This window comes from Aethalodelphis obliquidens, unplaced genomic scaffold, assembly GCF_003676395.1.
Source record: "Aethalodelphis obliquidens isolate GAN/ISIS:26980383/991018 unplaced genomic scaffold, ASM367639v1 scaffold8, whole genome shotgun sequence".
Classification (NCBI taxonomy): domain Eukaryota; kingdom Metazoa; phylum Chordata; class Mammalia; order Artiodactyla; family Delphinidae; genus Aethalodelphis; species Aethalodelphis obliquidens.
The window spans coordinates 4,734,089-4,756,978 of NW_020837952.1; the positions used below are offsets into that span (position 1 = coordinate 4,734,089).

The window sequence follows — 22,890 nt, forward strand, 5'->3', positions numbered from 1 at the left end:
TGGTGAATATTGTTGTTTATACTTTTTAGATTAAAATTTTGTAAGTGAGCAATTCTACTTCTAGGTATATTTCTAGGAGAAATGAAAACGTACATCCACACAGAAACTTGTACACAGATGTTTGTAGCAGCACTATTCATAATACCCAAAAGGTGGAAACAACCTAAATGTCCAATGGATAAACAAAAGTAGTATATCCATTTGATGAAATATTATTCAGCCATAAAAAGAAATGAAGTAGTGTTACATGCTACAATGTGAGTGAACCTGGAGTTAAGTGAAAGAAGCCAGACCAAAAAAGGTCACATATTGTATGATTCCATTTATATGAAATATCTAGAATAGGAAAATCCATAGAGACAGTGATTGCCAGAAGATGGGGTGAGGGGAGAATGGGCAGTGATTCGTTAATGGACAGAGGGGCTTTTCTAGGGTGATGAAAGTTTTAAAAATAGAGGGAGGTGGTAGTCGCACAACATCGTGAATGCACTAAATGCCACCTAATTCTACACTTTTTTTTTTTTTTTTTTTTTTTTGCTGTACGCGGGCCTCTCACTGTTGTGGCTTCTCCGATTGCGGAGCACAGGCTCCGTCCGGATGCGCAGGCTCAGCGGCCATGGCTCACGGGCCCAGCCGCTCCGCGGCATGTGGGATCTTCCCGGACCGGGGCACGAACCCGTGTCCCCTGCATCAGCAGGCGGACTCTCAACCAGTGCGCCACCAGGAAAGTCCGACACTTTGTTTTAATAATTCTTCCTTTATGAAAGTTTTAATATTTTCCCTTATTACTACTTAAAATTTTTTTTTCCTAGTCTTATTCTTTCAGATGAATTGGACATATTTTGTCAGGTTCCCCTAATAAAATCTTTTGGAATTTTTATTTTGATTGACTCATACTATACTTTCATTATTTTCTTATTGATCCTACACATTTCTTGCTAACTTTAAGCTTCGTATTGTATAGTTTTCGTTGCTATTGCAAATAGGATCTTTTCTTCCATTTTATTTCTAACTGGCTCTTATTTGTATATAGGAAACCTATTGACTTATTGTGTGTTAATTTTAAAATGGCTGTATTACAATCTTATTGCTTTCAATAATTGTTAGTGACTTTCTTTAGTGATTTTTAGTTATTTTCCAGGTATACTGTCATGTCATCTACAAATAATTTTACCTACTCCTTTTTAATATTTGTACCTCATTTCATTCTTGTCTTTTTAAATAAGAGTCACAATAGTAGGGATCCTTGTTTTATATTTCACTTTCAGAGGGGTGATTTTAAATTACTGCATAATATTATATCAAGTTGTTTGCCACAGTTTATTTCTCTTTTGTCAAATACTCAGGCAGTTTCAAGATTTCCTGTATTTTAAATATAGAATATAATAGAACATATAGTTTTCTCATTTTATTTATTTATTTATGGCTGCGTTGGGTCTTCATTGCTGCATGTGGGCTTTTCTCTAGTTGCAGCTAGCTAGCGGGGGCTACTCTTCATTGTGGTGCGCAGGTTTCTCGTTGCACTTCTCTTGTTGTGGAGCACGGGCTCTAGGCGCACGGGCTTCAGTAGTTGTGGCTTGCGGGCTCAGCTGCTCTGCGGCATGTGGGATCTTCCAGGACCAGGGCTCAAAGCCGTGTCCCCTGCATTGGTAGGCGGATTCTTAACCACTGCACCACCAGGGAAGTCCAGTTTTCTCATTTTAAATCATTTTCTTAGAATAAGTCCTCAAGAGTATGTTAGCTGATTCATTTATTACATAATCAGTATTAAAAGAACAGAACAGAAAACTCAGAATACGTTAAATAAAATGCATACATCTGAATTATTCATTGCCATATTAAGCAAAAGTTGAAGGATACCAGTTTAGGAAAAGGAATTCACAAATGCATAGATGAACATCTGTATATTTTCATGTAGTAGCATTTCCATCTTTTATTCTTTTGTCATACTGTCATTGACAGTTTAAAGCTGTGATGTGTTTCTGTAACACTAGATATAAATAGAGTATCTGCTTAGTATTTATCTAGTAAACTGGACAAATTAAGACAAGGAGAAGTCTAATTCTCATATTAAAAAGTTACCTTGGGGTTTATGCTTGGGAGGTTTAAAATGTCAGCTGGGGGCTTCCCTGGTGGCGCAGTGGTTGGGAGTCGGCCTGCCAGTGCGGGGCACACGGGTTCGAGCCCTGGTTTGGGAAGATCCCACATGCCGCAGAGCAACTAAGCCCGTGAGCCACAACTACTGAGCCTGCGTGCCGCAACTACTGAAGCCCGTGCACCTAGAGCCCGTGCTCCGCAAGAAGATAAGCCACCACAGTGAGAAGCCGATGCACTGCAACGAGGAGTAGCCCCCACTTGCCACAACTACTAGAGAAAGCCCATGTGCAGCAACGAAGACCCAACGCAGCCAAAAATAAATATAAGTTAAATAAGTAAATTTAAATAAATAAATAAAAGGTGGCTTCTTGAAAAACAAAAAAATGTCAGCTGTACTGTATCAGATTATATAATTGCACTGTGGGTATAAACTTAGAGAGCCCTATCATTAAAAGGTACCCAATATGTAAGTGCCTATTTACATTGTCACTTCAGGGATCTCAGGATGGTATGGATCTGAAGAGTTAACTTCTTTTTTTTTTTTTTGGCCCCGCCGAGTGGCATGTGGGATCTTAGTTCCCCAACCAGGGATCGAACCTGCACCCCCTGCATTGGAAGCTCAGAGTCTTAACCACTGGACCTCCAGGGAAGTCCCCTGAAGAGTTACTTCTTAGTATTAATTCAGATTTTTATGCTTAATGTTACTGTATTATGATTATAAATATATAAAGTTTATTTGTGCAAATAAATAGTAATTGAGGGGAAGATGAAAAGGATAATAATAGTTAATTTGTTGTGATGGTAGAATTTGGGATATTTTCACCCCCTTTTTGGTTTTCATTACTGTTAACAGTACTATAAATATTTTTTAGACTGTTATTTACAGAACATGATAGATGGCTACTATTATTCATTTTTCTTCAGGCCCTACTAGAGAAATTAATTTGGTTTTGTTAGCGAAAGCCTCTAGTATACTTGAGTGTGAGGTACTTATCTTTACTATGTACATCTCTACTTTGCTTCAGCATTCTTTCATGCTTTATCATCAAACAGCATCTCCTTGCTACATTTTATCTAGGAAAATTTCTGAAAACGTGAAATTTTATCCACAGCTTCTTTCTCCTTTCAGAAGTATACAGTGTGTTCAAAACAGTTATTTCTGCATTACTAATCAACCCCAGGCTATTTTTAATGGGAATTATGTATAATTTGAAGAGTTCGATATGATTATCCTTTTTCAGTGGTAAATCCAGTGGTTAGAAACAAAATATTAGATTACTGTGCATTTTATTCTTTGTTTTATAGTATTTATTGCTGCTGTTTTAAACACTAATGATACAATTTGGTGTTACAACTCCCCTAGATAAATTCAAAAGAACATACTGTGGGTAGTAATGGTACATGTGTAGATGGGAGGAAAAAAACATTAAAAGTCACATTTAGCCTTTTTATTTTCTTAATATACGGTGACTTACTGAGTACCTCCTAAGTGCCAGGAACAGTGCTAGGTATGCTGTATTTTAATTTTTATTAGTTATCCCAGTATCCTTTTTGCCATTGAGGAAGGTAAGGCTCAGAGAGGTTCCTTGGCTAATAAGTGGTGAAACCAGGATGCATATCTAAGTTTGTCCAACTGCACCATTATAGTGCATTACAGTGTATGTAATGGCCCTTATTAATTTTAATCATCAGAGGCTCTCAGTAATTTAAAATGTCAGTTGAATATGAACAGTTCGAAAGTCAGTCAAGGGAATTCCCTGGTGGTCCAGTGGTTAGGATTGTGTTCATCTCTCCTTTAATCAGGGAAATGATAGAGGCATGAAATAAGTCCAAAATTAATTTTTCTCATTCTCCTATTTATTGTATCACTTTCGTGTTCTTACTAAACCAAATGACTGTATTCTCTTTTTTTTAAAAAGGGTGTCTTTTAAAATTTTTTGTTATTTTTTAAATTCTTATTAAAATTTTCTTTTGGCTGGGCCGTGTGACTTGCAGTAGCACGGCCCAGCCAAAAAAAAATTTTAATAAGAATTTAAAACTTAGTTCCCTGACTGGGGATTGAACCTGGGCTCTCAGCAGTAAGAGCACAGAGTCCTAACCACTGTACCAGCAGAGAATTCCCAACTATATTCTCTTAAGCTTTATGCTCCTTCTCACAGCTTTCCTCTGGTATATATTATATATTTAAATGAATTTTAAATCATAACAGTCTGAATAATAATAGGTAATTATAGCTAGTTTGCGAGGGATGTTAAAGTGAGTCCCTTTCCCAGGAAATTATCACTATGGTGAGAGCTGGCAGAAAGATAAGGCAATTTTAGTTCATTTCTCTGTCTTGAAAAACAATTTTCACTATGGAATGATGTTGACAGAGATAGGAAGTAAGTGAAAGTCTTGGAATTTATAAGAATTTTGATATGTTACTAATGATCAAATTTTCAAATCCTTAGTTTTCTTGGACATGAAAAATAAGGAAATGTGTACCTTTGGATTGACGATGGATAATGTAAAACCAGAGAGTGTGTAGTTAAGGAAGCATTACCAAAACTGGGGGAAAAAAATGTAGTTTTGATGGAGACACATCTGAATTACAATTCTTCAAATGGTCCCATTTAAAATTTGTGCGTACACTGCACGCCTTTCCCCTCTTTTTTTCTTCCTCCTCAACACTTCCCTGGGAGGGTGGGCTTTTAAAACACCTATCACTTAGTTACAGCGACACCTACTGGTGAGAGCCTTTGCAATCATTGTGCTGATTGCCCTGTACTTTGGGAAGACTGCAGTTTCTGCAATGTGAAGAACCAATTTTTAAAAAACGCTGTAATGGAGATTGACATATGTACACTATTGATACTATGTATAAAATAGATAACTAATGAGAACTTGCTGTATAGCACAAGGCACTCTACTCAGTGCTCTGCAGTGACCTAAATGGGAAGGAAATCCAAAAAAGAGGGGATATATGTATACGTATAGCTGATTCACTTTGCTGTACAGTAGAAACTAACACAATACTGTAAAGCAACTATACTCCAATTAAAAAAAAAAGTTCTACATTGATAATTTCAGGTCCACTTAAAAAATAAAAAATAAATTAAAAAAAAAATAGGGACTTCCCTGGTGGTCCAAGTGGCTAAGACTCCATGCTCCCAAAGCAGGGGCCCTGGGTTCAGTTCCTGGTCAGGGAACTAGGTCCCACATGCTGAAACTAAGAGTTCACATGCCGCAGCTAAAAGATCCCGAATGTGGCAATGAAGATCCTGAGTGCCGCAACTAAAGACCCAGTGCAGCCAAATATATTGAAACAAACAAACCAAAAAAAACACTGTAAAACACTGTTAATATACCAAAAAGTGGGGAGATGCATAGGCTGATTTTTGTTTTCACTGTGTCGGTGTTTTTAATGATAAAAGTTGTATAATTACACTATAGAAAATATGAGAAGGAGAAAGGGGAAAAACAAAACTAATAGCACTTCCCATTACAGTCACCAATTTGGTGTTTGCTCTATTCTATATAAATTTTAATGTATGTATTGGGTTGGCCACAAAGTTCGTTCGGATTTTTCTGTAACATCCTATGGAAAAACCCTAACGAACTTTGCAGCCAACCTAGTGTTTCTTTAGCATAGCTTTTTTTCTTAGTATGCGTGTAATGTGTTTCTTCGTTTGTTTGGTAATATAGCATAAGCATATTGTCTAAATTGTTATACTTTAATTAATCATAAGTTTTACTGACTGCCTAGTAGTCCATCAGGTTACCTGAACAGTTTATTTACATTTTAATTCATTTCTTCTATTGCTGTTGTAAATAATTTGATGAGTGTCTGTTCAAATGACTTTTTCCATAGTTGGATTTTTTTCAATGATGAGCATTTTTATGGACTCTGACCTTTCCCCAAATAAGTTATGTTTTTGCTTATTAGTGAGGTTGAATATTTTTCCTTCTCCTTGTTTATTTATTATTTTTTATTTTTGGTTGCATTGGATCTTTGTTGCTGTGCGCAGGCTTTCTCTAGTTGAAGCGAGCGGGCGCAACTGTTTGTTGTGGTGTGCAGGCTTCTCATTGCGGTGGCTTATCTTGTTGTGGAGCACGGGCTCTAGGTGCGCAGGCTTCAGTAGTTGTGGCACAGGGGCTCAGTAGTTGTGGCTCGCAGGCTCTAGAGCACAGGCTCAGTAGTTGTGGTGCACAGGCTTAGTTGCTCCACGGCATGTGGGATCTTCCCGGACCGGGGCTCGAACCCATGTCCCCTGCATTGGCAGGCGGGTTCTTTTTTTTTTTTAATTTATTTATTTATTTATTTTTGGCTGCATTGGGTCTCGTTGCTGTGTGCTGGCTTTCTCTAGTTGTGGTGAGCGGGGGCTACTCTTCGCTGCGGTGCCTGAGCCTCTCATTGCAGTGGCTTGTCTTGTTGCAGAGCAGCGGCTCTAGGCGCACGGGCTTCAGTAGTTGTGGCTCACGGGCTCTAGAGCGCAGGCTCAGTAGATCTCACATATCACGGGCTTATTTGCTCCGGGACATGTGGGATCTTCCTGGACCAGGTCTCAAACCCATGTGCCCTGCATTGGCAGGCGGATTCTTAATCACTGTGCCACCAGGGAAGCCCTCTTTCTGCTTGTTTACAGATTATACCAGTTGATTTGTCTACTGGCATGATAATATTTTTAGGAACTTGCCTGAGCTCTTTTTTTAAATAAAGAAATTCATTTGCTGAAAATAACTTCCTCAAGTTCTTACTGGCTTTTTCTAATACAGAAGCTTTTTATTTTTGTATGTCAAATGAATTGATCTTTTCTTTTGTGGTTTCTTTAATGAATTCAAAAAATCATAACATAGATCTCTACGGTCTATGCCTTATAAAAGTTTTTGTCTTTTAATCATTTATTTTTGGCTGCATTGGGTCTTCATTGCTGTGCGCGGGCTTTTCTCTAGTTGCAGCGAGTGGGGGCTACTCTTTGTTGCGGAGCATGGGCTCTAGAGTGCAGGCTCCGTAGTTGTGGCTCACGGGCTTAGTTGCTCCCCGGCATGTGGAATCTTCCCGGACTAGGGCTCGAACCCGAGTCCCCTGCATTGGCTGGTGGATTCTTAACCACTGTGCCACCAGGGAAGTCCCTAAAAGTTTGATAATTGTTTTCTTTTCATATTTAAATATATGTGTGTGTGTGTATTTAACTCCCCTCCCTCCCTTTATTTTTCATTCTGTTTAATATGAAAAATACAAAGAAGTCAACCCATCATTTAAAGAAACCAATATTAGTGTTTTTAAATTTTTTTCCAGTCTTTCTTTCCAGACATTTTTGTAAACATTGTACTTTATCTGCCCAGAATTATTTTTGAAGTGTGACAAGGGTGTGATATTGTAACTTCAATATCTAAAGTTACTTTGAACATATGGTTTGTCTCTCAGCTTCCTGACATCCAGAGCAAAAAAGGCAGCTAGAGATACCTTTTTCTGTCTTGTGTTTTATCTCACTAGAGTTTGGGTCCTTGACCGTAGAACCTAAATTTAGTGTGTGGCACACAACAGAGATGAAATAAAGATTTATTGTATTAAAATAAATAAATAAATAAATATTTTCTGTCTCCCTATTCCTGTGGTACCCCTCATCCCTGACAGTGTAGGTTTTTTCTTTTCACTTTTCCCCTTTGAACCTTTTCTTTTTTCCTTCCTTCCTTTTTTAAAAAAGAACTTTTTGAACTATAGTTTGCTTTTTAAAACAGCTTTATTGAGTTATAATTCATATACTCTATAATTCACCCATTTAAAACGTACAGTTCAGTGGATTTTAGTATATTCACAGAATTGTGCAACTACCACCACAATTCGAATTTAAGAACATTTTCATCACCCCAAAAAGAAACACCACTTGACCCATTAGCTATCATGCCCCATTCTCGTTCCTCATCCCCAGTCCAAGACAGTCACTAATCTACTTGCCATCTCTATGTACTTGCCAGTTCTGAATGTTTCTTATAGATGAAATCATACAATATATGGTCTTTTGGGATTGGCTTCTTTCACTTAGCGTAATGTTTTCAAGGTTCATTCATGTTGTAGCATGTATCAGTACTTCATTCTTTTTTATTGCCAAATAATATTTCATTGTGTGGGTATACCGATTTTTGTTTATCCATTCATCAGTTGATATACATTTGGGTTGTCTCTGCTTTTTGGCTATTATGACTAATGCTGCTTTGAGCATTTGTGTACAAGTTTTTGTGTGGACACGTTTTTATATCTCTTGATTATATACCTAGGAGTGAATTTACTGGGTTATTCAGTTTTTGGTTTTGTTTTTGTTTTTTTGGCTGCACTGCACAGCTTGTGGGATCTTAGTTCCCTGACCAGGGATCAAACCCCGGTTCCCTGCAGTGGAAGCACGGAGTCGTAACCACTGGACTGCCAGGGAATTCCCTGGGTTATTTAGTTTTAATGAGTCCCTTAGTCTGTTATCTTCAAAAAATCTTTAAAAATGCTTGTTGCCTGTCTTTTGTTCATATCCCTGGCAGTCTTGCTGTTTTCAGTTATATCCCAGAAACTTTGAAGTTCCCTGTATTCAGCCGCTTAAATCCTTTCTTTTAAATCCTAAATACTTTTTTTTTTTTTTTTGCGGTAATCCTAAATACTTTTTTTTTTTTTTTTTTGCGGTACATGGGCCTCTCACTGTTGTGGCCTTTCCCATTGCGGAGCACAGGCTCCGGATGCGCAGGCTCAGCGGCCATGACTCACGGGCCCAGCCGCTTCACGGCATGTGGGATCTTCCCGGACCGGAGCACAAACCTGTGTCCCCTGCATCGGCAGGCAGACTCTCAACCACTGCGCCACCAGGGAAGCCCCTAAATACTTTTTTTATCCATGCCTTACTCTTTACTGGAACCACTGCCCTACTTTAGACCTTTATTATCTCTCACCATTATCTAATGAAATAGCCCAGAATATTCCACTATTTTCTTTCTAATAGTCCCCCTCCCAACTCTAATACTTCTCTTATTAGAGTGTTTTATTAGTACTTTAATATACAAATTATAGGACAGATATTATACTTGTTGATTTCATTTTGTGTCTTCCCAGTGAGATAATGAAGCTGGGAAGCTCTATAATGGCCAGGATTATATCTATCGCCAGAGCTTGATACAATATCTGGCACGTGTCCTTATTCCTAGAGGTATACTTGCTGGGTTAAACATTAGTCACTTATATCTTATAGACTTGGTCTATATTGACTTGGTCTATATAGACTTGGTCTATATAGACACTCTATCTTATAGACTTGGTCTGTATTGCCAACATGCCCTACACACACCGTGCTGTTTCCCTGACATATGCTTTTGTGCAGTCATGCTACTAGCAGTTGTATGAAAGTGCTTATCTCTCCATACTCTATCTACCATCACCTTTTTAAAAAATCAGTCATTTAAATATCTGTCTTGCATCTAATAATATCATCTGTTCTGAAGTTCATCTCTCCACCTACATCTTCTCTACTCCACCATCATCCCACACTCCACTACATTCCTTTATGCTGCCCATAGTTTTCCCTGTGCCTGGGATGCCCTTCCCTTGCCAACATTTTTCACTTGGCTAACTCCTATGCATTCTTTGAAGTTTGGCCCAAATCTCAGTTCCTTTAGGAAGCAAGCCTCTGAAATTCCAGACTGGAGAAATTACCCTTTTCAATTCTGGAACATCTTTTGGATGGCTTTTACTGTAACGTTCGTATCATTATTTTGAAATTATCTGTTTCTCTCTTTAGTGAACTACAAGCTTTTCAACAGTGAGAACTATTTCTTTGAATCTTTGGAGCTTTGTATAGTACCTGGAGCAATAGACAGTAAATAATTGATAAACATTTCTACAGATTGCCTTTAGGAAGTCCACATGGTGGTATAAGGCACTATAGGGATAAGCTCTTAAGTAAGTTTATATGTAGTAAAGCCTATAACTTATACATGCGTGTGTGTGTGTGTGTGTAAAATATGTTGTAATTTTAAAACAGGAAAGATTCAATGTGTAATAAATAAGTTTAGAAGCCAGGTGTATATATGGATTTTTATAGAGCACAAGTTACCGGTGAATTAGCAAGGGCTTGCATTCTGGAGCAGAAGGAAATAAATTTCTGTTGCCCATTCTCTATTCTTATGTGGTCTAGTTTAATACAAAATTATCATCAGAATTTTTTGTTACATGCTTACCCACTTACGGCATAGTTCTGGGAGTTGGACAAAGAAAATTAAAGACTCTCATCAATTTGAGTCACACAAAATAGTGACACAGAATACTGGTAGAACATACTGAGATACAGATTGCAGTCAAGAAAAATTTCTATGCCCAATGTAGTCATGACTCACATTAAGAAAACATAATTCCCTTTTTCTTTTTTCCTTTTTTTTTTTGTAGTTAGGGAATGCATTTAGCTGTATGTACTAGAAAACCTATTGCAGTGGCTTGACCAGATAGGGGTTTATTTTTCTCATATAATATGAAATCTGGAGATAGTGAGTCCAAAGTTGGTGTGGCATCTCCAGGTAACAGTAGAAACCCCTGCCACGTTTACTTTTGCCTTAGTGTGGGACAATTGCCATGCTTGCAGCTACTCCACTGTGGGTCATTGTGACCTTTCCAGACAGGATAAAGGAGGAAGCAAGCCTAGTTGTTCCCAATTAAAGAGGTTTCCTGAAAGTCTTATCCAGCAATTTTGTTTTATACCTGATTGACCAAGACCTTGTTACTTGGCTACTCCTGATCTGCAAGGGAATCTGGGAAGGAGAATATTTTTAACCTGGCACACTGTTACCCTGAACAAAAATCAGGTGGCTTTTAGGCAGAAAGAAAGAGAGATTGAAAACTGGGAACAAGAATTAGTATCTGCTGGGACTTCCCTGGTGATCCAGTGGTTAACACTCCGCACTAACAATGCAGGGAGCGTAGGTTTGATCCCTGGTCAGGGAACTAAGATCCCACATGCTGCGCAGAGCAGCCAAAAAAAAAAAAGAATTAGTATCTGCTATTGAGTGCCATAGCCTAGTGCACATACATATACATACCACTGACCACACATAGAGCATGAGGAGTCCACCTAAATAATTATTTTAGATGAATGACTCTTTGTTTCTTTTATTTTTAAAAATTTATTTATTTTATTTATTATTTATTTTGGACTGCGTTGGGTCTTTGTTGCTGCGCACGGGCTTTCTCTAGTTGAAAGGGGACTACTCTTTGTTGCAGTGCACGGGCTTCTCATCGTGGTGGCTTCTCTTGTTGCGGAGCACGGGCTCTAGGCGCACAGGCTTCAGTAGTTGTGGCTCGCGGGCTCTAGAGCGCAGGCTCAGTAGTTGTGGCGCACGGGCTTAGTTGCTCTGCGCCATGTGGGATCTTCCTGGACTAGGGCTTGAACCCGTGTCCCCTGCATTGGCAGGTGGATTCTTAACCACTGCGCCACCAGGGAAGCCCTCTTTTTTTATTTTAAAACTTTCAAAAGATTATTTACTGAAAATTGTGGGAACGTAATGGCGGCCAGTTTTTTAAATCTTCCTGGATCTTCCTCCTAAAAACAGAGTATGTTGATATCATGTACCTTTTAATATGATGTGATAAGAAGGGCATTTCACTTATGTGGTATTCTTCTCCAAGACCCATAACTCCAGTCTAATGAGAAAACATCAGACAAATCCGAATTGAGGGACATTCTACAAAATACCAACCAGTATTCTTCAAAACTGTCAAGGTCATGAAAGACTGAGACACTGTCACAGATCGGAGGAGCCTAAGGACACGTGATAATTAAATGCAATGTGGTATTGTGATAGGATCCTGGTAGAGAGTAAGGACATTAGTGAAAAACTGGTGAAATCCAAGTAAAGTCTACAGTTTAGTTACTAGTATTATACCAATATTAATTTATTGGTTTTGACTAATGTACCTTGGTTATGTAAGATGTTAACATTAAAGGAAGAAGAATATACAAGAACTTTCTGAAGTATCTTTGTAATGTTTCTATCAATCTAAAATTGTTCCAAAACAAAAAAAATTACAATAGCTAGAGAAACTAGGACAGCAAAACCAAAAACTTTACAATCAAACCTTGTATCTGCAGTGAACTGTAGATCTTTGATTATTGGCATTTGTGAAGGGAAGGAAGCAGAGGGAAGGCAACAGGGTTTCTGATGGCCCTGAGAACAGGAGAACCTCTAAATCACCAACAGGTATTCACTGGAGAAACATCTAGAATAGTAACTGAAACTGGGAAGGGGTTCTGCCCTTAGAGGGTGTGTAGGAGGGAATGGAGATAAACTGTGGCAACTTTTGAAATTAACAAACTGAAGTTCTAATGCAAAACTGCACTGAGAGAAACTTCTAGGGGTAGAATCCACTTTGAGCAAGACAGGAACAAAGAAAAGGACAAGGTAAAAGTCAGAGAAAGAGCAGAGGGTAGAAAGAAGGAAGAGTTGTATGTTTTTTGTTTTGTTTGTTAGTCACTTTTCAAAAATAAGAGAAAATCTCTAAAGCCATGAAGCTTAGAAAAACCCATCCTGGCTCATACTCCTTCCTCACAAAATTACAGGAAAACTCACTTAAGTTTAAAAATGAGTTTGAATCCATGTACAACTACTATTAGCAAAAGATAGCAATAGCAACAACAGAAAGAAGCAGAAAAACTTTCTAAGGCAGTGGAAGGCTCCTGGAAAGACATGCTCACCAAACAGATGAAAATTGAAAATGAGCTAATTTAGGAAATGATGGAAGTTTACCTTCTATTTAGGAAAATATCAGAATTGAGGTGATTGGAGAAAAGGAGAATTTGAAAAGAGAACTGATGGACCACACAAAAAAATTAGAAATAAGAGGAAAAAGTCATTTCAGAAATAAAGATGAAAATAAAAGGAACATCAAATAATGACAACAAATATGACTCAAAAAACACAAAATAAAGCAATTAATTTGTTATATTTAATAGAAGGAGGGAAGCTTTTAAAATAAAAGAAAGCAAAAAAAGAAGGACTTCCCTGGTGGCACAGTGGTTAAGAATCCACCTGCTAATGCAGGGGACATGGGTTCGATCCCCGGTCCAGGAAGATCCCACATGCTGCAGAGCAAATAAGTTCATGTGCCACAACTACTGAGCCCGCGCCCTAGAGCCTGTGAGGCACAACTACTGAAGACTGCGTGCTTAGAGCCCCTGCTCTGCAACAAGAGAAGCCACCGCAGTGAGCACACACGCCGCAACGAAGGATAGCCCCCGCTCAACACAACTAGAGAAAAGAGCCCGCGCACAGCAATGAAGACCCAACTCAGCCATAAATAAATAAAAATAAATTACAAAAAAAAGAAGTAAAGGAGTTTGAGAAGAAATGATACAAAATATAGGCAAGGAGGAACCAACATTCATCTTAACTAAGTTCCTGAGGAAGATAACAGCCAAATGCATGGGACAGAAAGAAAACTTTCCCAAAATGTGCCTGGGAGGGACTTCCCTGGTGGCACAGTGGTTAAGAATCCACCTGCCAATATAGGGGACACGGGTTCGAGCTCTGGTCCAGGAAGATCCCACATGCTGTGGAGCAACTAAGCCCACAAGCCACAGCTACTGAGCATGTGCTCTTGGGTCCACAAGCCACAACTATTGAGCCCATGTGCCACAACTATTGAAGCCTGTGCACCTAGAGCCCATGCTCTGCAACAAAAGAAGCCACCGCAAAGAGAAGCCCACACGTCACAACAAAGAGTAGCCCCTGCTTGCCACAGCTAGAGAAAGCCGGCACGCAGCAACAAAGACCCAATGCAGGCAAATAATTTAAATAAATAAATAAATTTATTTTAAAAATTTAAAAATGTGCCTGGGGAAATCGACCCAGAATGGCCAACACTGAGACATAGTCTATTAAAACTGGTGGACTTTAAAGAAAAATGACATTTGGGCATCCTAGCAAAAAAAGACCTAATCACTTACAAATGAAGGAAAATGGATTTTCACTAGACTTTTTGACAGCATGTTTAGTGTTAGAATGCAATGGATTAACATTTAAGAGAATCAAGGAAATAAAACAACAACCAAGAATTTTCTGTTCAGACAAATAGACCTCCAAGTATAAAGATCACTAACATGTAAGAATAAAGGAAAGAGTGTTCACATGATCCCTTCCTGTGGAATCTACTAGAGCTTCAAATAGTTAAAATGACTAGAGGACCAGATTACGGTACCTGAATACTAATTTCCCATGAAAAGAAACTACGAATACTTGAAGAAATAGCTGATTCTAGATCTAGAGCAGAAAATTAATATCAAATGTGAGACATCTTGTCAAAGAACAAAGGAGCCAACTTGATGTTTCTGTGGCCAAGTGCAGGATAGCTTGAGCATCAGTAAGGATAATAACTGCAGTGGATAGAAGCATCAAATATGTTTAAATCCATGAGTTCATATCAATGCAAAAAAGACTGACTATGGGGGGGGCTTAAGGGAACTACTTGAGGTGGTGGAAATATTCTGTATCATGCTTTATTAGTGGTTACATTACTTACTGTATACATTTGCCTAAAGCATAGTTTCTCAACCTCAGCACTATAGACATTTTGATCCAGGTAATTATTTGGGGGGGGAGGAGCAAAGCTGTCCTATGCATTGTAGAATATTTAGCAGCACTAGATGCCAAACATGAAAATCAAAAATGCCTATATTGTCAGATGTCTCCTGGGGAGTATAATGGTGCCAGTTTGAGAACCCTGGTCTAAACTTACTAAAAGGGTGAATTTTTATTGTATGTGAATTGTATCTCAGGAAACTTGATTTTTAAGAAAAGGAGAACTCATTAGTCACTTTTTTTTTTTTTTTCCCGTACGTGGGCCTCTCACTGTTGTGGCCTCTCCCGTTGCGGAGCACAGGCTCCAGACGCGCAGGCTCAGCGGCCATGGCTCACGGGCCCAGCCATCATCCCGGACCGGGGCACGAACCTGTGTCCCCTCCATCGGCAGGCGGACTCTCAACCACTGCGCCACCAGGGAAGCCCCGTTAGTCACTTTTTAAGGAGTCTAGGAAACCAACTCATTATTTTAAAAACTACTAATTGACAGAATCAAGCATTTATCTTATCTCTTTTACATTAGACTGTACTTCAAGAGTAACCAAATAGTCAATATAGGGATGGATTTATGGGTCATTTATATATATCACTCCCAGTTGTCAGTTTTTGTGCCATTAAAGGTATGATTCTTCTATTCCTTTTTCTCTAATTTTCTACCTCTAATATACTTTGTTTGGACTGGGAAACTAGATTAATAAAATTATTATTGTTTAGAAATATAAAGGAGAATTCCCTGACAGTCCAGGGGTTAGGAATTTCACTACTGGGGGCTTTGGTTCAATCCCTGGATCCTTATGTATTGTGAATCATCTATTTCTGTTACTAGAGACTTTTTTTTTTTTAATGCAGCACCAGGTCTTAGTTGCAACATGTGGGGTCTTAGTTGCAGCATGTGGGCTCTTACTTGTGGAATGTGGGATCTAGTTCCCCAACCAGGGATCGAACCCGGGCCCCCAGCATTGGGAGCACAGAGTCTTACCCACTGGACCACCAGGGAAGTCCTTAGAGATGTTTTTATTTCTTGATTTGGGGACATATTCTGGATACCTGTTCCTCACGCATAAGTGGTGTTACCAATATTCTGTTTCAACATGGCTGAAAAGACACAAACACTTTGTGGTCTGAGATATGCTTCTTTGAGTTAAATCTGTTGTGTAAATTGAAACATATTCAGAAAACCCAGTGTGTGTTTAATATAGGTATAGTTTTAAAGTTTTAGTCTTACTGTATTAATACTTACTGAATTAAAGAACACAGTGTTCCCAAAATCATTTCAGAAAGCAGATAAATAGGGAAGTGTATGGGAACCACCCTTCTGAAAATTACTGAGGAGGTTCTTATTTCATCTTATTTTAGTATTACCCAAGTTTTTTCTCAGAGAAGAATAGGGTGTTTGACTTACCATGTGGTGGTCTTGAAAGTTCATGACTTCAGCACACTTCTTCACTTTGAGGAAACTAAAAAAGTGTGTAACTACCATAGCTATTTCAGAAACTGATGCTAGAGGCAACCACTGGGTTGGGCAAGACTGTCATTAAACTGTGCCTTTGGTTTACTAGTTATTTTAATCATGGAAAGGAAAATCCATAATTTATTTCATTGCTTAACCAGTGCCACATTTTAAGATAAAACTGTTCTTTTTCTAAAACTGTTATTAAAAGAGGCAAGAAACAGATTTTGGTCTGATGTTGATGCTTTGTTGACATTTTATCCGTTCTTTTTGTTAAATGAAATTCAAAATTGTTCATTTTATCTAAGCCCGTTCTCAGTTTTCTTATTTTAAAAAAATTTGAAATCATTGTGGGGGTCCAGGAGGATGTTAATTTTTGACTGTCCATTTCATAAGAATTTGAAAAGAGGGTTAGAGATTTAGTTTTAGTAGTCCTGATATCTAAGTATTTCTCTGTGTTCCTATTTAGTGTATTATGCCTATCTTGAATATTATTCTTATGTTTCAATAAAATGGAGAAAGATTTGCCTCTTTCCAGTTGATTGGGACAAGGGAGAACTTTGGGGATTAATGAATTGCTTCTCAAATTTTAATGGAGTTAGGTTAGCTTGGAAAATAGATCAAAGAAGATGATCTGCTGATATACACCACAGTTTTGTCTTATTTCTAAAGACTTATTATAGATAGCTGGATCTACAGTTTTATAAATTTCTCTTCTGAAGGTAATTTTTGGTAGGTAACCACTGGCAATACTAACTAGCATCCTGTCTTGTCTGCTGAGCTGTTTGGCTTATTTTAAAGGATAAATTCTCCATCCCCACTAGGGGGAGTTTCCACTCAGTAACACATACAATTTTAAGGTGGAATGATTATGTGAAATACTGGTGTATCTTATTCCATGATTTCTCACTATCTTTTTTCCACAAGATATTTTCCTAATAGTAATAGCTACAATGTATTGAATGTTTACTATGTGACAGATACTATGCTAAGCGCCCTACATGTATTATTTCATTTGTTTTTCACAATAACTTTATGAGATTGTTAAGATTTCATCCCAATTTTACTGATGGAGAAATTGATAACTAGAGAAGTTACTCGATCACTGCCAGAAAAGCAAATCAAATCATAATGTAGGGGCTCTTATCTAGGATCTGTCTTACTTTAAAACTTGTTCTTAACCTGTACTCCAGTACTTCCCAGTTTTAGTTCTGCCAGTATCATGAAAATCTCAAAATATTCAAATTAAATTTATTTTAATGCAATAAGCTGGTGCTTAGAAGTGGTAGAGTGAGAAAGAAAGTACAAAGAGAGCTGCTTATTAGGTATTGTGACTCGAAATTACGTTGATGAGCTGAAAAGAGTTGAAATTAGGTACAGAAGTAAAGTTAAGAGCCTAGGTTTCTAGATGTTAAGTCTGACCTACCCCGTTTATTTAGTTTCCTTCTTTATAAAATAGATAAAACAAAGCTGGCCATTTCAACACTCTCCAATTATTGGAATCTTAAATATGAATAGAGTCATTAACTTATTTACAAGGTGCTTTCATAGGTGAATGCTTATTGATAGATTTGAAAGCTTGAAAAGAATGTTATGTATTCCTTTAAAACATTGCTTCTGTCTATTGGCCTAGAGCGGCGGTGTTTGAAAATGTCAAGTGTGACCCATTAGTAACTCATAAAATCGATATACTGGGTCATGACCAGCATTAAGGAAAAAAAATTTAAATAGAGTCTAGAAAATTTCAGAATACCCTGCTTATCATAAGGGTAAGCATTTTTTGTGAAACTTGTTTCAGTTACATGTTTATGTACTAGGTCACAGTGTCATATATATATTTTAACTGTGGGTTGCAAGTTTAAAAAGTTTGAGAAACACTGGCCTGGAGCTTTGTAGCATTTATCTATTTTAATTTAACCAGGACAGAAATTATAGTGATTCATACAGATTTATCTTTATTTATTTTTTAAAAAATAATTTGTTATTTTTGGCTGCTTTGGGACTGTTGCTACACGTGGGCTTTCTCTAGTTGCGGCATGCGGGCGGGGGCTGCTCTTCATTGCAGTGCACGGGTTTCTCATTGTGGTGGCTTCTCTTGTTGCAGAGCACAGGCTCTAGGCACGCAGGCTTCAGTAGTTGTGGCACGTGGGCTCAGTAGTTGTGGCTCACGGACTCTAGAGGGCAGGCTCAGTAACTGTGGCGCACGGGCTTAGTTGCTCCACAGCATGTGGGATCTTTCCGGACCAGGGATTGAACCCGTGTCCCCTGCATTGCCAGGTGGATTCTTAACCACTGTGCCACCAGGGAAGTCCACAGATTTATCTTTAAAAGGAAATGACATCAAGTAACATAATAGATTGTATGCACGATATTTTCTTCCTTTTTGTAGCATTCTGAAAAGCATCCAATCCCAAACCGAAACTTTCCTGGGGTGTATATCTAGCTACACAGAATTAACTTAGAGGACCTTCCGTGGCAGTTCAGTGGTTAAGACTGTGCTTCCACTGCAAGGGGCGTGGGTTCAGTCCCTGGTTGGGGAACTAAGATTCTGTCATGCTGCGCAGCATGGCCAAAAGAAAAAAAAGAAAAAATTAACTTTGACCTCAGCTCTTTCCTTTTCTCTTTGTGTTAAAATTTATAATGTACATGTACTATTTCCCGCTGAATATTCAGCACAATTTTTTGCTCATTTTAGGAAGTTTCCTCTTTCCGGTTTTGTATGTTTTCTAGTTTGGAATCCCTTGAAGTCTTATTTTTAGTCACTTCCATTTGGTTGGTTCCATAGCACTTTAGTTCTGGGAATGAATAAGAGATTTGTTGTACATCTTTCTATAACAGTACAGAACTTTATCTCATTCTTTTTAATGCACGTATAGTAGTCCATTGCATAAGTTTATCGTAATTTACTTAACTAGTTCCTCACTGGTGTACATTTTGATTTTTTTCCGTTTTTGTTGTTAAAGAGCTACAGAAAACATTACTGTCACATATCTTTGTGTACTCGTGAATATATCCATAGGACATTGCTGATTCAAAGTGAAATTTCTTTGAAGATGTGCACTTAAATTTTTAATAATATTGCCAAATTGGCCTTCAAAAAGGTTGTACTGAGAATTCCCTGGTGGTCCAGTGGTTAGGACTCCACACTTCCACTGCTGAGGGCGCAGGTTCAGTCTCTCGTTGGGGAACTAATATCCTGCAAGCTGCATGGCACAGCAAAAAAAAGAGTTTGTACTAATTTATCACCACCTGTATATAAAAATGCCTGTTTCCCTGTATCCTTTGCCAATTCTGTGCATTATTAGAGTTTTAACTTTTTGTAACCTGGTAGGTGAAAAATTACAAGTCTATTATAAATAGAGTTGCATTTTAAAAATTGAGTGAGAATGAGCATGTTTTCATAGACTTATTGGCTCTTTGTCTCTTCAACTCTGATTCTTGAGATTTCAAGTATGGGCAGTATCAGTGAATGTGACTTCAAAGTTTTGAAGAAATGGTGCTGTAAAAGTGAAGTGTCACTGAGATGCCTGTGACTGTGACGACTTCCCCTACTTCCCACCTTGACCCTTTTACTCGCTTAATTTCAGGTGATCATGGAGCTCAGCTTGGCCTCCATGGGGCTGGTGGTGATGGAATACATGATGACCCAACAGGTGGAGAGGAAGGAGAGAACAGCCCAGATCCCCAACCCCAAGCTGGTCGGAGGACCCGGCGGGAAGCATGCACCTGCCCCTACTGTAAAGATAGTGAAGGAAGGTAAGTTGACTCAGCCAATCTCTTAAGAGTATAAAGAAGAAAAATGAATAGACTTGGAGGTAAAAAGAAAGGGTTATTTTTTAAAATTTTTAAGTGTTGGCAGTGTTGCAAAGGGATCAGAGACAGCACAGTGCTTTTGATTAGATTATATATGGGGTCTTGGTTCCAGCTCTGATCCTTTTCAACTCTTTTTTTTTAAAATAAATTTATTTATTTAGTTTTGGCTGTGTTGGGTCTTCGTTGCTGCACGCGGGCTTTCTCTAGTTGTGGCGAGTGGGGTTTACTCTTTGTTGTGGTGCACAGGCTCCTCATTGCGGTGGCTTCTCTTGTTGAGGAGCATGGGCTCTAGGTGCACGGGCTTCAGTAGTTGTGGCTCGCAGGCTCTAGAGCACAGGCTCAGTAGTTGTGGTGCACGGGCTTAGCTGCTCTGCGGCATGTGGGATCTTTCCGGACCAAGGCTCGAACCCGTGTCTCCTGCATTGGCAGGCGGATGCTTAACCACTGCTCCACCAGGGAAGTCCCCTAACAAGATAGCTTATAAAACAGCCTGGCAAAGAAAAAGAAACATACCTACTGTAATGATTTTTTACAGTGGCTGTGTGAAAATCATGAGTTTTCCATAATCTTTTTTTCTCTCAAAATTGATAAAAAATACTATTCTGGGTAGAAAATTCTTCCATCAAGGAATCTAATATGTCCTACAGAAGAGAATTCTGACGAATTTTCTCATTAGTGTACTGGCTATTCAGTATTATCTCTGGAGAGCTCCAAGTTACTTTTTTTCAAGTCACTGATTTTGAAAGAGAATAGAAAGTCACATAGTTTTTTATAAATTTATTTATTTATTGGCTGCATTGGGTCTTTTTTTTAAAATAAATTTATTTTATTTTTGGCTGAGTTGGGTCTTCGTTGCTGTGCGTGGGCTTTTCTCTAGTTGCGGCAAGCGGGGGCTACTCTTCGTTGTGGTGCGCAGGCTTCTCATCGCGGTGGCTTCTCTTGTAGCAGAGCACGGGCTCTAGGCACGTGGTCTTCAGTAGTTGTGGTGCACAGGCTTAGTTGCTCCACGGCATGTGTGATCTTCCTGGACCAGGGCTCAAACCCATGTCCCCTGCAATGGCAGGCGGATTCTTAACCACTGTGCCACCAGGAAAGCCCCTGCCTTGGGTCTTCGTTGCTGCACGGGGGCTTTTCTCTAGTTGCAGCGAGCGGGGGCTACTCTTCATTGTGTTGCGCGGGCTTCTCATTGCAGTGGCTTCTCTTGTTGTGGAGCACAGGCTCCAGGCATGCGGGCTTCAGTAGTTGTGGCTCGTGGGCTCTATAGCGCCGGCTCAGTAGTTGTGGCACACGGGCTTAGTTGCTCCGTGGCATGTGGGGTCTTCCTGGACCAGGACTCGAACCCATGTCCCCTGCAATGGCAGGTAGATTCTTAACCACTGCACCATCAGGGAAGCCCAAAAGTCACATAGTTTTTTAAATGCCTTTGAAAAAAATCTGTTAAAGTTTTGTTCCATTAAAAATAAGCACAAAAATAAGAAATGTACCAAAACAAGAAATAATTTGAATTCTTTGTAGGTTACCCTATATTACAGGAAAAACTTGAATCAAAAGCACTTGAGTACAATAGAGTTTCCCTCTCACAAAGCTTAAAGTGGATTTAAGTTTTTGAAGGAAATTCTGTGATTTCTACCTAAGTATGATTTCATTTCTGTTAGTGTTGGTTTCCCCCTCCCCATGCCCCACTAATATGTGCTGTTAAAACCCAAGAAAAATCCCTCTTGGAAATCTCCCCAGTGCCCGCTAATGGTTCACACATGGTACAAATTGGTTTGGCAAAAACATTTCAGAGCTGATTTCCTGAGAGGAGCTTAGGATTTGCTCCATATAGGGAATATTTTTTTTTTACATACCTTGAATTAGTTAGGGTCCTTATTTCCCCTCTTTTGACTTTTATCCATCCCATCATCCTTTTCCACTGAAGTCTCTGATATTGCTGTCTTTTCAGTTTCTGTGTTTGTTTGTTTTAAATTATTTTTGGCTGCCTTGGGTCTTGGTTGCTGCACAGGCTTTCTCTAGTTGCAGTGAGCAGGGGCTACTCTTCATTGCGGTGCGTGGGCTTCTCATAGCAGTGGATTCTCTTGTCGCGGAGCGTGGGCTCTCAGCACATGGGCTTCAGTAGTTGTGGCTTGTGGGCTGTAGAGCGCAGGCTCAGTAGTTGTGGTGCACGGGTTTAGTTCCTCCGCGGCGCGTGGGATCTTCCTCGAACCTGTGTCTCCTGCATTGGCAGGTGGATTCTTAACCAGTGTGCCACCAGGGAAGCCCTCTTTTCAGCTTTTAATCTTTACTGTTTGGCTCTTGACCTTTATTCTAGGAGAAAAGTTCTATAGTTGTAAAATATTATGTTTTCGTTAAAGTTCTCCACCAAGTGCTTAAATGGAGAGACGCTTTGTTCATTAAGTAAGTTCCCAGCCAAAAATATCACCATGTCACCATATTCACAGTAGTTCTCATGGAAAATGCTTGTATTGAGACTTAACTTCCAGAAAAATATAAGAAAATGCCTCTCACATTTCACAAGTCACCTTGAGAATGATTATCTCTTCAAACATCAAACATCGAGTCAACTAAAGATTTATCTTTTGATACTAAAGAGAGGGCATTTTTTTTTTAAATAAAAGTTTGGATTAGTTTTGAGTGGATCCAGTAATTATGATGTATACTTTGTGATTCTTTCATTTTTGTCTCTAGAATGAATGATGAATAGTTGTGTTCTCGCTTCCAGGGGCTCTGGGGATCCTGGCAAGAAGAAACAGCACATTTGCCATATGCAAGGCTGTGGCAAAGTATATGGCAAGACCTCACACCTACGGGCACACTTGCGCTGGCATACAGGCGAGAGGCCATTCATGTGTACCTGGTCATACTGTGGGAAGCGCTTCACACGTTCGGACGAGTTACAGAGGCACAAACGCACACACACAGGTGAGCAGGAACTTGGGGAAGGGAGAGGT

The 22,890-nt window shown here is 39.0% G+C and overlaps 1 protein-coding gene across 2 annotated transcripts in view; it reads left to right on the forward strand.

Annotated features, from left to right (window-relative positions):
• Positions 1-22,890, forward strand: part of SP1 (Sp1 transcription factor) — a 49,355-nt gene that overhangs the window by 19,738 nt on the left and 6,727 nt on the right. For both annotated transcript variants that reach the window (XM_027106438.1, XM_027106437.1), the window contains exons 4-5: positions 19,714-19,882; positions 22,662-22,861. In XM_027106438.1, coding sequence (XP_026962239.1) covers positions 19,714-19,882; positions 22,662-22,861 — 369 coding nt within the window. The remainder of the gene's footprint in view (positions 1-19,713; positions 19,883-22,661; positions 22,862-22,890) is intronic.